Here is a 17,194-nt window from a genome sequence, read left to right on the forward strand (position 1 = left end):
ACAGTGCTGAATGAGAGGAGCAACTTAAAAAAGAACTTCAAGTGAGGCTTTTTGACCACTGCTATTAGTTTCAACAAGCACTGACATTATGAGTAATTTATTTTTTGAGGGATGGAACCTCCCAGTTAGGCTGTGAATTCTGTGTACTAGATTAACAAAATGTTGAACATCTTTGTAGCAAAAAAGGCTGAATGTCACTTACACTATGTGCCTGACTTGAGACTGGTGTTTGAACAGCAGATGGGAAAAGATTTATGTAAGCAGGAAAACAAGGCTAACTTTACTTTAGGAAGTCCGTACATTTTCCCTAATCTCTTAATTTGTCTTTTTTGGTTTAAGATTTTGAGAATTAGTGAGTTTGTGATGAAGAATCTACTGGAGCTGAGAAAATCGCCAGATGTGCTAGGTAGAGAGGATAGCATACTGGAATATCACAGTGGTGTTATGGCAGCCTGTTCCCATCTAGCCTTAAATGCTACAGGTAGTTTTGGTTTGCTGTCCATTGGGTGACATCTGTTGCTAAGAAGTCTGAAGTCTTTAAGCCTAATATCTTGCAACTGTGCTTCTTTTACTAAACTGCTAGTTCTCTCCTAAGTTTCAACATTTTGTTTGGCCACTGATAGGCTTTGTAGTACCTGTGTTGTCTGTATGTACAGTCTGGACCAAGAATTTCTTAGTAGAACATTTGTCACTGCAGAAAAGTGTAGTGACTGGGTAATTCTTTATCCTGATACAAATTTTGTACCAAAGGCATCTTTGAATACTTTCTGCAACAAATTTTAGAGAATTGGTGCTTGCAGAATACTGAGAGCCCTTAAAGGAACAAGTGACTGTTGGGGTTTAACCCCAGCTGGCAGCTAAGCCCCACCCAGCTGTTCACTCACTCCCCCCACAGCAGGGTAGGGGAGAGAATTGGAAGAGTAAAAGTGAGAAAACTCATGGGTTGAGATAAAGACAGTTTAATAGGTAAAGCAAAAACTGCGCACAGAAGCAAAACAAAACAAGGAATTCATTCACTCCTTCCCATTGGCAGGCAGATGTTCAGCCATCTCCTGGAAAGCAGGGCTCCATCGCGTGTAACTGTGACTTGGGAAGACAACTGTGATAACTCTGGATGTTCACCCCCCTTTCTTATTCTTTCCCTGACTTTATATGCTGAACATGACATCATATGGTATGGAATATCCCATGTGTCAGTTGGGGTCAGCTGTCCCAGATGCAAGAGGCAGAAAAGGCCTTGACTCTCTAAGCACTGCTTAGCTGTAACTACTGTTACCAATCCTGTTTCCAGCACAAATCCAAAATGTAGCCCCATACTAGGAAGAAAGTAAACTCTACCCCAGCTAAAACTAGCACAGTGACCTGCAGTTTTCAGCTGTGTTCTATGTTATTTTTCCCTTAAAGGCAAAAGAAGTGTTTAAAACATTGATTGCTAGGTAGGTAGAGCCCTGCATTAAAGGTGAGGTACAGAAGAAAATTCCTACAGGGAAGATCAAAGCTCATCAACTAAAAACACTGACTTATTGACCAACAATGTAGACTTCTGTGCCTTCAAAGAGATCTACAGGAAATCTATTGTCAGGTATTACAAACTGCACATACTGGCCTAGACAGAATTACCTGCAGTTAGAAAGTGCTGCATACTGTGAAGTGCCAACAGACCTTTTGAAAGCAAAGATTTTTGCTTCCAAGGACGTGAACCAGGGCTTTTTTTGTGACTTCACGGCTTTTAATATATTAACATAGGAATCATAAGCTGAAAGGAAGAGGAGCAAGGCAGCAAATTATTTATCTTTCTAAATATTTTGATTTGGTATATTCACCATCCGTAAATTTTAAAAGGAAGCACTCAGTTCCTTGAAAATCTGTAACTGCTATGCCCAGGAGACACTTTTATCAGGGAATGCTATTAACTGCAATCAGTTAAGATATTCTTATTGCTGCTTAATTTTTATTAAATTATATTAACTTATTGAATCTCTTAATGTTGTGAGAAAAAAACATTCAGACTACAGAAAAATCAATCATGTGGTACTTGTTATAATTACAGCTATTTAAGCAGTGATTAGGAAAATCATGTGATGAAACCTCTGTCATTTGAAAGTTTAAGCAAGTTAACACAAATCCCTGTGAATTAAAAGGAAAGTCTGTTAGACTGCAATGCATATGCTTTAGTCAGCTTGCATCTCACTTCACCATCTCAAAAGTAAATTGTGTGTGTGTAAATGTCTGAAAGGGCCTACAGTAATAACTTTCCCATTCTATACTTGAAGTCAAAGGGGGATTAACTAATGAGCATCTCTGAAATTAACTTTATTCTTTAAGGAGCAAAAGCAGTAGGTATTTTAAGCTTTCAAGAGTGATTACTGTAGACATTATTGATTACTGTAGACTTCATACTGGATAGTGGACTTAAACTCCAGACTTTGACAGCAGCATCGTTTGCATATTTCAGAGTACAAGTATTCTGCATCACTGTTTGTGGAACAAAATTTGTTCTGCCTTTTCTGTGGTCATGAAAGGCTGTAGGGGTTCTGAATTTCAAAATTCAAGTTGATTTATTTTAAGTTGCTCTCTCACCCATAATCCTCTCCCCAAAAAATTGTATACTAAGGTACAGTTTAGTATTAACAGAATTTGAAATCTAATTGCAGCCATTCTTTGATCTATAAATTATCGTTCCTCTTCCTTTCTAACATTCTGGAGCTCAATCAGGTAGAATTACCATCTGTTTTTCATTCTGAAACAGAGTAGAAAGACCTCAGCCAAAGGGACCAGATAAACTGCTCTTCACCTCTGTAGCTCAGTTATTGGAACTTTGGTCTTGGAGGCCGTAAGGGAAGAAAATGGGGTAGTGTTCAAAGACAGACTTGTTGCATAAAGGAGGGGAAATGGGCACAGTCTTCCCTTCTAATTAAGTTTGAAAGAAAGGACTGCCCTTTTAAAAGGGAATGTTGCATTACCAAGTAGAAAGAAGTGCTTCTGTGAAGCCTGGAGATTGTTCGGATTTAGAACACATTGCTGTGAGTAGAATTTCCTCCTCTCTATCTTACAGCTGCCTCACTATCATGCTAGCTTCTGGGGATCACATTCTTAGTTGCCAAATTCTTCCCATACATTGTGGAAGGGCACAAAAGCCTGCACAGTAGTTTTCATGGTGTGCCAATGTGTCAAAGTCTCTTTGTGTTTCTGCCCATCTGGTATCACTTTCACATAGTTCTGTGGTATTCTAGCTATCAGTTTAAAACTCCTCAATGTATGGCAATAACTATTACCCATGTTAGAAATATGGATAAAGTTTTTATAACCAGTCCTGTACTTCCTGCTGTGGTTATGTACAACTCTTTTTTTTTGCCTATGATGTCAGTATTTGAGAGATTTCTGTTTAGATGGAGAAGCCTGAAACTAGCACACCCCAGACAGAATGGTCTACATTTTTTCGTGAAGCAGCCCTATGTTTATGTCTCTTAATGGAATTTTTAGCATATAGATTGAAATTTGGTTTCTGTGGTAAGATGGACACATGAGAGAAGTCTTACTTCAGTTTTCATGCAGAGTACCTTCTGTTAACAGGCATTTGATTAGAAAAGGTGTACTTAAGTTCTTGATGATGGCAGCAAACTTCTTAAGGTGATTTGTGTGAAGAGTAGTGTAATTCTAATTAAAAGGCAATCTTATAATCTTTTGTTCTACACTATTTCTTGATATGCAATGTGGATGATCTTTTTTTGGAGTTCACAAAGCTGTTCCTTTACTACCCTCTGCTGGATGTAAGGGAGAAGTCCATGGGAAAGTACTTGTGTTTCAGTAATGAAAGGAAATGATAAATTTAGATTCCCTTTCTTTTTGTATGGTGGCACTCTTAAGAAGAAATATATCTAATAGTCTATGTTATAAAGAAAGGAATGTGAAAAAAGTCTGCCCCTCCCTTTTTGCTTTTTAATTTTAGTCTGGTTTTATTCTTCAGTCGTTATACTGAGCATAGTCTGAAAGAGGACATTTCTAGTTTCTGGAATTAGAAATTAAGAGAAAGAACAATGACAAGTTTCTGTGGACTCTTCAGTTGAAACATAGCTGTTTGTCCAGTGTGTAACCTAGCTTTCCAGTTTGCAGTGATACCAATGGTGCATGAACATGTGGGCCTTCTGAAGTGGAACACATACTGTACCAGAAAAATGTAGATTGAGAACCTTATAATCAGTCTGCCTCTTTAGCCTAAGATTCAGTAGTCAAACAATTCTTGATGTATTTGTATTGAACTCAAGATACTGCTATTTATGATAATCAGTTTCCTGGAACCAGTGTCTTTTGTTTTAGACTTCAGCTCCATTGCACTGTAAAGATGACTTTTTGGGAAATATAGAGCAATTTGTGTATAAAAATAGTGTTTCTTGTGATGTCTAGCTGCCAAAACAATGGGTGGGAAAGCTGTTTGGCAAACCATGGAGGAAAGGGGAATGTGGATTTTACCATGAGAAACAGAATTATTAGTTCATACATTTCAAACCCTTTGTCTTGTTCACAGAAATGTAGTGGTTTTCTATGGTTTGTTTTATGTGTTAGATGCTTTCAACTCTTAGTAAGCTGGAGCTTAAGGTCTCAGAGTTCTTAAGCCTTTCTCACAAGATCTGAAAAGTGTCCCATAACTTGGTCCATTTTACTTCTGAGACTGAGTATGTTGCCGTATTTCTGAGACTGTGAGTTGCCATTTAAGGACCACTGCCTTAGCTTTCATGCTGCCTTTCCGGCTACCCCACCTGTAAGTATATTGACCTTTTCATGGCTGCTAAATATGTCATCCTGTGTTAGCTTGGTGATGCTACTGTGATGGGAAGATAACTGCAAAGAAGACTTGAGTGATGGTCCATCTCTGTATTAGTAGAAGGTATATGTACATGCAATAGTTTAAGGCTGTGGGTGTATTAAGTTTCTTACTATATCTAAGTCTCATCTTCCTTATCTAAAGCCAAGCATATGGCTTATCTTGTAGCCCCCATGCCAATGTAGTTGTTTATCTGGTGATGTGCAGGTCAAGTATGGCTCCTCTGTCAATGAGACGGGTTAGTCTAAACTTCTTGTACAGGGAATGTTTGTAGTGAGGGTTTACTGCACTACTTCAGGGTGAAAGTACATTTACTTTAGTGGTTAAGAATTGTTTGTAGGTAAGTAACTTGATAGTTACTAAGAGGTTGTTTATTATCTGGACAGGAGATGGCTCCACCTTACCGTGATCAAGAGGCATCAGCACTTCTAACACTAGGTGGAAGTGATCAGCACATCTTCCAACGATGTGTTTAGATCTGATCTCCTGATTGGAGTTATGAGTCATAGGGAAATGCTTTTAAGTAGGAAGATGCAAAATCTTAATCTGAATATGGGAGCACACGAACAGAGTGGGTGTATGATGATCCAGATACAGGGTACATTTGTGTCCTCTTCACTTAAAACTTCATCTTGGCTGAGCATTTTTCATAGGGATTGGGCCTCAGCCATGGGGAAATGTAAATATTCTGACAACTTGTTAGCAAAATGAAACTGAAAAATCTCACAGAAGTGGTCTAAATAGAGGCAGAAAAGTGAAAAATTATTTCTGATACTGTATCTAAACTTGGTAATTGTTTTAAATGTACTTTTCTCTTTTTTCCTGTTGTTTTCGTTGTTGCTTATCTGATAAAGAGTATTTTGATGTAAATGCAAATATCAAACAATTACATTTCTGTGGCTGTGGCATTTCACCTATGTAGGATACTAAATTATTCTTCCAGTACAGAATGCCTCAGTGTTCACAAATATTGCAGTACTTAAAGCAAGTGTGAGGGGCTAAGAAAAGTGGAGGCCACCAAGGTCAGTTTGGAAAATGGTATTGCAGACTGTTAGCGTGCAGAAAATGTCTCCTGGAAACCACATTGGCATTGACGTGCAATAGGACACTGGAAAAAGTGGCTGAACCTAATGGTATTAGAGTAAGCATGTAGCATGGTTGCTCACAAGTTCTAAGGCTGACACTGAAGTTTTCTTAGTAATTTTTATTCGTTGTTTCTGAAAAATCACAGTTCTGTCTCTGCTATCATAAAAACAGACCCCAGATATCTTTGTTCTTTAAGTTAAGACTGAAACAGACTGAGCTTGAATATATAAGGAAATTGTGGAGATCCAGTGAGTTTGTGTGGTATTTTACTTAAGATGTCTGCCTTCATATATCCTGTGAGGAGCACATAGAAGTAATGAGTGACTGAATCTTACTGAGTAACCAATGTTTTCAGTGTTGGCTAAGCAAACACTTTGTAACCTCCAGAGGACCCACTTTTTTGGATCCATCCTTGAGATCAATCTCTGACTTGGACCTGACAAGAAGCTTCACAGGCTAAAGCAGAAAGTGTTCTCATTTGACTCCCAGTTGAGAGGCTGTCGTCTGGGTGTCTGTGGCCTGCAACATTTCTGTATAACTAGTTTTCACACAGCTTCTTCTTTCTAGACAACCATTGTGTCAAATTTTTGGACACATATGATTCAGTAAGGATACTGATTCTCACCTTTCGTCTGGTTCAAAGAGGTTTGTCTGATTAACATGATATGGTACCAGTGTCTTTTTGTTAGTCAGACAGGAACACAAAACTTCTTTCTTCCCATTTGTCTTTTTGGAATTGGTAGTATGGTGTTACAGGTTAGACTCTTCCCTGACATTTCTTTCTTTTCCTCACAGGGTGCGTAATGGATCATTCTCACTGGCAGAGCATTCAGCTTCTCGCTGTGAAGGGAAGTGCATATAAATATCAGTAGAGGCTGTTTGAACCTTCCCTATCAAAATAGACAAGATCTTCTGTGTAGTGTTTTTTTTTGCATCTGTGTTCTTCCCAAATAAAACTTAAGACTCAGTTTGGAATTAAGTGCAACTTCTGTGGCTGATGTGCACTTACATAAGCAGCAATCCCAAGAATCTTTTCCTTAGAGCAATCTGAGCAAATGTGAATTTCTTCATGCTTAATAACTCTGTATTGCTTAACAAGGCTTATATGCTAATGGAAGATTAGATATCTCTCATGAAGTTTTTGTTTTCACACTGATTTGCTGGCATCTGACTGATTTTGCTAGATGTATGGTGAACCATAAGCTTCAGCAGTCAAATCATAGAACGTAGGAAAAAGAATATTAACTGCTTCACCAGACACAGACAGCATCTACCTGACTCCTTGATTTACATATGTAATTTTTCTGCAATCTCTTTTAAACATCTGAATCTCTTCTGGATAAGACAGCTGTTTATACTGATGAGCTAAAATTAAGGTTTACTTGAGTAATCTGAGACTTCTGAGGAGCACATTGTTCACTCTTCATCTTTGGCTTCTAGCGATACAAGAAATTAGTAGCAGTTCCTGTCAGGTCCCTGACAGTGACTTGTCTTGCATGAAAAGACATTTTATTTCTCTCCCTAGGTCTGTTTTCTGATGGTCCAGTGAACTATTTTAAACATGGTTTCAAAAATAAAATTTGTAACAAATTACTGGCATGAGGCAAAGCTTTAAAGAATTAAAGTCTTATAAGAAGATGAGCTTTAAAGGCAAGAATGGGGCATTGCAATTCCTAACGTTGTGAGAAAAAAACACTTTTGAACAAGTCAATTTTCTCATGCCTTTTTATGGGGGCATGATCTGTAAGGTTATATTTGTCTGTCAAACAGATACTTTGATTTCTAGTTTCTAATTTATTTTCCCTGTATGTACTGTCTTGAATCTCATTGAATACTTTCCATTGGATACTTGTCAGGTGCATCTAGGGCTTATTTGGTTGGTGCCTAGGGGTCATACCTCTTGCAGTAGGCTAGACACAGTCCTGCTTGCAATGAGGAGCTGGTTTCTTACATTCCAGAGGTGATCAGGAATGTCTGTAGCTGAAACACTAGTTTTTCCAGTGCTTCTCTTTCTATAGGAATGCTGATTCTACAGGTTAATTCTTCAGTGACTTGTGACAACTCAAGCAACTGAACCATTTGCAAATATGTCTATTTTTAGATGGAATTGCTCATATGTTGGACAACAGGAGTGATGGCACTTCTTACAGGTGTCTGCATGCTCTTGCCTCTCTTCTCTCATTGTGCCACGATTTTCTTAGGACTGAAGTGTCTTTATTTCTGGGAGTCTATGTTTCCTTTGGACCATGTCTCTTGTCCTTGCAATTAATGTCCATCACGCCAGCTCAAGGAGATAGACTTTACTTCTAAAGAACAATACCAAGAGCTGATACCTATATGTTCTGTTTGGGAGAATGTGATTGCTCCAGTTTTTAATTCTTGCAGATGATCTCACTCAAGCTGTTATGTATTAATCTGTTTTTTTTGTTTTTGTTTTTGTTTTTTTTCCCCTTCTTTGGGTTCCATTTGAGAGGATAAGTTAACCATTTTGATAGTGTCTTGCACCTCTTGTTTCATCTGAGGAGAGTCTGGGATGAAGACATAGTTCTACTTTGGACTGATGCTCAGGAAATAAGGCTTAGAAATCAAATGCAGTACAGAGCTTGTGAATTAGTAACTTGTGCCTAAAAACTTTACTTGCAGAATCACTTTTTCTTTCTTTTTCCATTTCAGTGTTTGCTATGAGAATAGACACTTGAACAAACTAGCCAAAGACAGAAAAGCATTTTTTCTCTGAAGAGTGTGCAGTGAAATATTCTTAGTGAAGTTTCTATTTCTTCATTTTATTTTTAAAAAAATACATTTCCTATTCTAAATGTTATGATAAGTACCTTCCTTACTGCTTTCTTTATTCTTCTCCTCAAACTTAAAATAGAATTATTTTCAGGCTGACTTTTAAAATGCTATTAAAAAAGAAATGAAATCCATATCACTTAGATTTATTGTTCACTGACTACTTTTACTAGGTTGGCAGTATTCTTGTGTAAAACCATCCTGTTGGCAGGTGTTGACCTGTTGGAGGATGCTGAGGAGTCCTTCCAAACTGAAGCAGGAGGTAGTTTGCTAATTCTTTGTTCAGGGCGAAGGCGTGTAGGAACTGACGTTTGGAAGGAGTAATACTATTAAGAGTCTAAATCAAGCTATTTCTGAGAATAATCCTAGCAATATAGAAGTACAGTGGGATTGTTTGTGTAGCATTTATGCATTTTTTTTTTTTTAAAGTATGTTAAGCAGATAAAACTCCAGTGAAGAAGCAAAGTTTAAGCCTTTTGACAGACCTTACTGTGGAGTAGGTTTGGTAAGCTCTGTGCAGTTGCTGCTTTTCTCTTTAGTAGGCCTTCAATGGACATAAGTTTCAAAAGTCTGTCCTTTGGTTTGTGTGTGTGATTACACAAGCATAGTTTAAATTTATTGCCAAGAGCTTTTATTTTCACATCTATTAAAGTTTCTCTCTCTTCTTTTAAATATTCAGAATGAAGATACAGTCTTCATTCAGTACTTGCTACTCTGTTTTACTTTTCCAAAATGAATAGCTTCAGTAGTATTTATATAACATTAAATGTGCTTATGTTAAACAACTTATTGATATTAATTCCTTTTTCTTGATATACCTTATTTAACTTGAAGCCAGTAGACACTTTGGGATGAATTTTTCTTTTCAATTCAGTTATTGGTCAAAGTGAAAAGATTTTATTTGATAGAAAATAGTGTAGTTAAAGTTGCATTTGAATTTCCATTATAGCAGATCTTTAATTACTCCATTTGGTAAAAGTATTTATCCAGATGAAATTCTGTGTCCAGGCCTTTATCAGGACATATGTCTCTCATGATTGCTTTTGTGTTTATTGTAACTTGAAAGAAATGTTTTCAGCTTGGATCGCTTTAAAAAACCCCTGAAGTTTAGTGAAAATGTAGACTACTTCTTGAACTTTTTATAGGCAATCCAAATTTCTGAGTATATTCTTAGCATAGACATTTGCATTTTTGTGCTTTTCTAAACATTCTAAGAGTGGATAAGAAAGATGCAACAGTTTAATTTGGAGAATCCCATTTTGCTTAAACTACACATGCGTGTACAGATGTTCTTCGTAGTAACTGATGAAAGTAGTCAGGGTATTTGTTAAAAGAGATCATGAACATCCTGGTAATTGCTAGACAAAAGCATAACAAAATAGTTGCAGCTTAAGAAACATAGAAGTAAAAAAGTACTAAAATAGTGCTATAAAATTTTATGCGTTTTACAGATTTTTGTTGCAGGGAAGCTATGACTAGTCTAGGGCTGCAAAGAAATCTATTCTGGACACCCTAAATGGAAATTAGATGCCAGTGCCAACATATTTTTGAGGAATTCTCTATCTTCTCTTCTTCATCTGTCTCATCAATGAAATTGTAGCTAATCTGTTGATACCCCATTATATTTTGGAACATGTAGGGTATGGTTATGTTGCCTCAGGTGACAACCTTGGTGAAAAGCAAATAGTAAGGGAATAGGTGGAATATTTAACTTGATCTTTCTGCTTTCTGACTCCAGCTGCAGTTTTTTTGATTGTAAAAAATGCAGCAATAACATAATGCTACATAATTTTATTTAAATAGAAAATAATTTAATATTCTAGATATTTAAAAACTGTTTTTATTTCTTGGTTTATTTCTTGGTATGAGTTCTCACAGTTCCAAAATGCAAGTAGTTCCAATACATCAGGTTGGTGTAAGGTGTCCTAATATACTGAAGGAAGGAATAGCCATTGTGTCATGTTTGTCATCTCTCTGGACTTAAATTTCTTCAAAATGTACTTTTAGGCAGCTACGGTGAGAATAAAGAAACTGGAAGAAAACATTGAAGCAGAGAGAGCAGCACATTTGGAATCCAAATTCAATTCAGAGATCATCCAGGTAAACTTTTTGTTAAATATTTTGTAGAAGTTTATAGTGAAACAGTTGATGAAGTTGTAAAGATACAATCTTCCAAAAATGTTAAGACCACTTTACTTGCTTCGGTGAAAACACTAAACATTTTTTTGCAGAAAGTGTCGAAATTGTAATAGGTAATACATAAGAGGCGGTAATAGAAAAATATCTGCTTTTCAGGGAACATTAACATTATTAGAATAAATAATAAAAGAAAATGTCACTTCTGTAAGTTTGAGAGTTCCCACTAGTACTTAAACAGCAAGGGGAAAAATGTTTCACAAAGGGGAGCTCTATACAACTGTTTAAATATCCTGCCCTGTATTTTTTGAATGGGCACATAGAGTTATTTGGAGACACAGTGCATATGTCCAGCTTCTATTGGAGTGAAAGCTTCATGGATCCTGAAACTGCAGATCCAAATATAATTACTCAGTAAATTGCAGCTTCAAACAAAGTTATGATATCTGCAGTTAACAGTAAAGATTGATTATATAGAAAGATGTAGCACATATACTTGAACATTAGATCTTTGTATTATTAAACTGTGTCACATGGAGTTTGACCCAGTAAGGCAATTACGGTTTATTTTAAAAAACAAGTGAGAAAAAGCTAAACGATGAATGCTTAGTTAACTAACTAACAAGCCCTTCACACTGGACTTTAGAAAAAGTAAGCAAAAAAAAAAAAAGGTAATTTCGGTGTCTTTTTTTTCTTATTTTCTGAATAACAAAAATAAGTACTGCTGTTCTTCAGTCAGTTATTTTTTCATTCATGATCTTCTCGATATACAGGCACTTAAATTTTTTAAACTGATGATTAGACTAGTAGAAAGGAAGGATTTAGTTAATTTCCTCTGTTTACTTTTACAACACACAAAGGAACTGGGAGGATAATGTTACTTAGAGACTTATCTTTTATGGGTGAATGACTGGTAAGGTTTTATTCGTTGTTCATATACATGAACAAGCTTCCACTGTGCTTTGTGCTGAGCGGAAGTGTAGCCTTTACTGCTATTCCCTCACATTCATGAAAAAGGAAAAATATAGATACCACCAAAGGAGAAGAAAAGGTGCTTTTGGTCAGTGTACCTATTTATTTTCATTTTGAACTGTAGGTATTCATACATTTTTACATGTGTTCAATGTTTTCTGTTTATATACTTCTATAAATATAGTTATCTGTAAAGCAGAACAGAACATAGAACAGCATTAAAGATCATGATGGTTTTTCCTAACTTGCTTTAACTGATTTCTTATCACTTGCTAGTTAAGAATTCGAGACCTTGAAGGAGCTTTGCAGGTGGAAAAAGCCAGCCAGACAGAAGCTCTTTCAAATTTAGAAATGATGAAGAAAGAGTTCAAAGAGGTAGAAAATGCATATGAGAGAGAAAAACACAATGCTCAAGAGAACTTGGAAAAACTCAATGTGTAAGTTACCTTTTAAATTAATTGTAAAATGGCAGTAGACAGCTTGAGTACCACTTATATTTTACGTTCTCTGTAGGTTTCAGTCACTAGAAAACGACACAATCTGATGCAATTAGCCAAACCAAGTCAAGGTTCAGAACCTGGCATTTCACTGATAATAGGTCCATATCAGTAACCATACATATTATTGGTAGGTAGAGGAGATAACTGATTTGCTACAGATTATTTTCCAAAGCAAAGATGTTGATAATAAGTTACAATAGATTCCTGTCGCCGGTAGAGTTTGAGAGTATTGTATGAAAACACACATGGCAGATTTATAAGAGATTTGTTCTGTATGCACTTATTATGAAAACATTACTTTTCACTTCAGTGAGCTAGACGAATCTTCAAGACTTCTGTTTAGAAGTTGTGTATAATTTATAGTGGATAATCTTTGTTTTCAGCTTTTGAATAATTGTGGAAAATTTTAACTTGGTAACGAAAAATGGAAAAAGGGTGCAGATGAAATTACCTGGGATTCCTTTCCTGTACAGCACAATGTGCTGTGTCTGTGGTAACACACAGTTTTTGGAAGAATGGCTTTGTTAAATTCCCCAGGCAGATAGAGGATGCATAGTACTGAGTCTTCTCTGGCTGAATCAAGTATATATCGGGGTGAGAAAATTTCGGGAAGAAGAATGGTGTTGGAAGACAGAGAACTGAAGAATATGTGAAATAAAGGATAGTAGCAGGTGAAGTTTAGGAGAAGAGGAGGTTTAAGAAGACTAAAAGTGAGTACTGCACAGTGAGGGTGTGGGAAGAGCCTCAAGCTAGTAGAATGGGTTGTAAAAAGGTATTGCTTTTTGGCATCTCTTTCAGTCTAGGATTATGTGGGTCTGTACACATAGGTATTTATGTTGACTTATTCTCACAAGCAATAGTGGAGAACAAAAAAACCTGGTTTTCCTACAAGTAAGTTAGTTTGTGAGCCTGAGAGTGTCTTTCTATATGCATGGTTACAGAGATGTTTATAGTAACATAGTTGAAACCTGTGCTGTATTCTAAGCACCTTAGAGCTCTTCATTAAAATAAAGCTAAAAGAAGTCTGAATGTAAGATTGTGCATTTAGGTAAACCAGAGTCATATTATAAAATTAAAGCTTTTTTCTCAAAGGAAATAATTTTTGTGCTAAAAGCTTCTGAAAATGTGTGGAGTACATTATGATAGTAATCTAATGTGATGCTTCAGGAAGACTGCAGTCTTCACGGCTGAAAAACTTGAATAAGTGTATTTCAGAATTCTTTATGGTCCTAAAATAACATCAGTTAGTTAAACTATAATCTCATCCTGCATGGTTGTTTATTCTTTGGACATGTGTTCTGTGGCAGCAACATACATGGCATTAAACTAGTATGAAGTTATTTTCCTTGAACTGGAGAAGCCTGTACCACTGATGTGACATTTTATTTGTTTTTTCTTGTTTGGTTTTAAAAAAGCTCATTTATGTTCAAAACAGCCTTGTTCAGAGGAGTGGCTGTGGGATCAGGCGTTCTATGTAACAAGCTACTTTGCACTGTCTGAGTTTTCTTCTTTTCTTTCTGGTAGGTTTCTGTGTTCACGTGGTCCAGAAAATATGGAAAATTGATGTTACAGATAAAATCTTTCAGATTAACAAACTCTTCAGACTTAAAAGTTTTCTTGAACTAGTGTTCTTCCAGTGCTTGTTCTTGAACCATTTCTTCAGTGCTTCTAAGGTCTAATATTCCAAGGTCCATCTTTTTATTGAGCTTAGACCAGCCAAATTTACTATTCTCAAGTGAAACATGGGCCTTTTTTAGTTTTCAGTCTAGAAAAATTTCTCTTCTCTTGTCGACATGACTGTCATAGCATGGCTTTCTGTAATCAGTCAGGGAACTGCTAACTTTCCAACAATCTCCAGATACCATTTACTTATTCCTTCTGGAAGTTTTGGGAATTCTTCTCCTGTTATTTCTGTCCAAGCTCATAAACTAGCCCTTGAATTGTACAAGCAGCTCACATCTGACCTCCTATCTGTTATTATGTCTCTTGCATTCTTAGAGAAAACAAGTGAGTCAGAAAAAAAAGCTACAGGTCAGAAGTTGAAGGTAATGAGGTTAATGAGCCACAGGTACTATCAAATTCAAGGGTGCAGTGAGTCTACCTGGGAGTTAATAGACTTGTAGAAATTAAATCTATGATTTTTGAAAGTACTTAACTTTTGAAATGCAGAACTGCACTGTTTTTTATCTTTGTAAATCTTTAGGAAATGAATGTGTGTCTGAACACATGGATCATGTTTAACTTTGACGTAGTCATAAGTAAAGGGTTAAAATTACAGAAGATTACTTGTTCTGATTTTATTATTTGATGTGAAATAAGTGTGGAGTCATGAATTCTGCATAAATGAATTTTGAAAACACAGTAACATATTTACGTGATACACATGCACCAAAAACATAAAACCCACATCCTGAAGGGAGTGTTAATGCTTTACACTGGGAGTTATATATCAGTAAAATGATTTGATTCTGTTGTGGTTTGAGCCTGGTTGGCAGCCATACACCATGCAGCCACTCACACCCTCTTTTCTTCTGGCAATGGGAAGGGACAGATGAGCCAGGCTTGGGATTTGAGATAGGACCAGGAGGGGCAGATCACCCCTTATGGTCACGAGCAAAAGGCAAGCTCATTAGGGGAAGAAAAAAAAGAACATAGATTTATTACAGACACTAACAACACTTAACAGAATAAGTTACTTAACAGAGTAGGACAGTGAGAAGCATTACCACATATTGAGAACACCTTCTCACCACCCTTCCCTTCTTCCCAGGCTCGGCTCTGCTCCCGATATCTGTACCTCCTCCCCCCAGTGGTGCAGGAGCTTCTGGAACTTCTCCTCCTGCTCCATTGTGGTCCCCCTCTCACAGGAGACAGTCCTCCACAAACATTCTCCGACTTGAGTCCGTCCCACAGGCTGCAGTGTTTCCTTACACTGCTCTGGTGTGTGACACCAAGTTCCTCCAACTGGAGTCCCTCCCTCTGCAGCCCTTCCCTCGCTGCTCTGGTGTGGGAAACCCCCACATGCTGCAATCTTCCCAGTGCTGAACTACAACAGCGGGGTCTATCTTTTCTCACAAGACCCTGGCCTTCTTTGGGCACAGCACCTTGATCATCCAGGTGGAAAACACAGGCTATAAATCGGTGTCTGCTCTACCATAGATCTTCATGAGTGGCAGCGGGGGCCGCCCTGTTGTCTCAACACGGAATACAGGGGGGTCTCTGCTCCAGCACACCTCCCCCCTCCTTTCTTCCTCCGTTCCTCCACTGACCTTGATGTTCACGCAGCTGCAGCAACTCCTCCTCACAAGTCCCATTGCTCCTCACCACGTCCCTTCTTAAGTACGTTATTGCAGAGGCACAGCTGGTTGGCTCAGTTTTGGTGCAGAGGTGGAGCTGACTTGGAGCTGGAGGAGCTTCAAGAAGCTTCTCACAGGGGGCCACCCCTATAGCCCCCTCCCCTGCCACCAAAAAAACTCACCACTTACTCAAACCCAGGACATATTCCCAGAATTTCTAGTTTGTTTGGCATTTTAATGCTTTTATTTATCTATTTTAAGTTGTTCTTTTTAACTTTCATTGCAACTGTTCTCTCACATGCTCTTCTATTTTGGCAAATTCTTATTTTCATGTTGCCACAAGATGTTTTATCTTAGATATTTGTGTTAAGTAATAGTTTTCAGTACAAGATGCTCTCATGAGGATTCCTTTTGGCCCCACAGAATGTTAATAAAATATGAGTTCCTTACCTATACTTTTTAGAACAATTTTGGTTGCTTTATTTTATCGTGCTAGACCTCAGTCCCCCGAAGTTGTATGCATGTACAGTTAAGTTTCCTTAACAGAGTTTCTCAGAGCATTTAATTCTCTGAAATATATTAGTTTCTCAGATGAGCAAAGACCTTATAGCTCAAGAAGTAGTCTTAAGTGGAGTACTGCCTGCATGTGGACTAATGTTGTATAATTGTTACCATGTGGAGCTCCGCTCTCCCTATAGGTGTTGAATGTGGGCGCTCTTTCAACAACTCTGTATTTTTGCTAAACACTTAAAAATTACACTCCACTAAGTTAGTGACGGAGATGTGAGTTATTCTGTTATTAGGATGAATATGTTCTGAGAATCAAGGATGATAATAGAGATAAAATATAAGCTAATTAGAAGCATTTTTGATGGTGGCTGAAACATCTATTTAGGAATTTCCCAAACTATTAGAACATGAAATCTGCTTTTTAAATTTTAAATTAGTCATGTTAGTTAAAAATTGTGAAAATCCATAAGTAGTAATTTTCCAACTAAGTCTTTGACCTCTTAAAGATACTCTTCTGCATTAAATTGGTCAGACTACCATAAGGATAGTGGTTAAATATGGAATTACGTTGCTGCATTCAATAATGTTTTGTTCCTTGTGAGAATCTTTTATATAGACGTATGAAGTTATTTCTTGGAGAAGTGAAGGTTTTTGTATTTAGGATAGTTCTGGTCCATGAAAATTGCATTTTGGAAAAATGGGAGGAACTCTTAAACATAAAACATACCCTGAAAAAAAAAAAAAAAGAATTGTTTTTTAGTGAATATACTTTTTTGTCTGGAATTGTTGTAGGAAATACCTGAATATATGTATATGTTGTAGCTAAGACTAGGAAATACAGTTCTTACAGTTATGATACCAGTTGTATGAGGAACTTCGGTATTGGTGTTTACAGAGAAGTAAATACTTGACTTACTGAAATGCAACGAGAACCTTAAACAACATTTCCCTTTTCATCTAAGCTGGATAATTCTGTTCAGTGCTTCTCCAGGAAAGCAGATTTGCACTATTTTTTTTTTTTTTTTATACAAAAAAGAATATGTGCCTACTTAAAGCATCTATTCTGGATATCATAATAA

The 17,194-nt window shown here is 36.9% G+C and overlaps 1 protein-coding gene across 1 annotated transcript in view; it reads left to right on the plus strand.

Moving 5' to 3' along the window:
- CCDC171 (coiled-coil domain containing 171) overlaps window positions 1-17,194 on the plus strand; it is a 129,148-nt gene that overhangs the window by 18,380 nt on the left and 93,574 nt on the right. Inside the window, exons 7-8 of the mRNA XM_042804472.1 lie at window positions 10,709-10,801; window positions 12,086-12,246. Coding sequence (XP_042660406.1) covers window positions 10,709-10,801; window positions 12,086-12,246 — 254 coding nt within the window. The remainder of the gene's footprint in view (window positions 1-10,708; window positions 10,802-12,085; window positions 12,247-17,194) is intronic.

Source organism: Tyto alba, unplaced genomic scaffold (assembly GCF_018691265.1).
Source record: "Tyto alba isolate M040663 unplaced genomic scaffold, T.alba_DEE_v4.0 Super-Scaffold_42, whole genome shotgun sequence".
Lineage (NCBI taxonomy): Eukaryota > Metazoa > Chordata > Aves > Strigiformes > Tytonidae > Tyto > Tyto alba.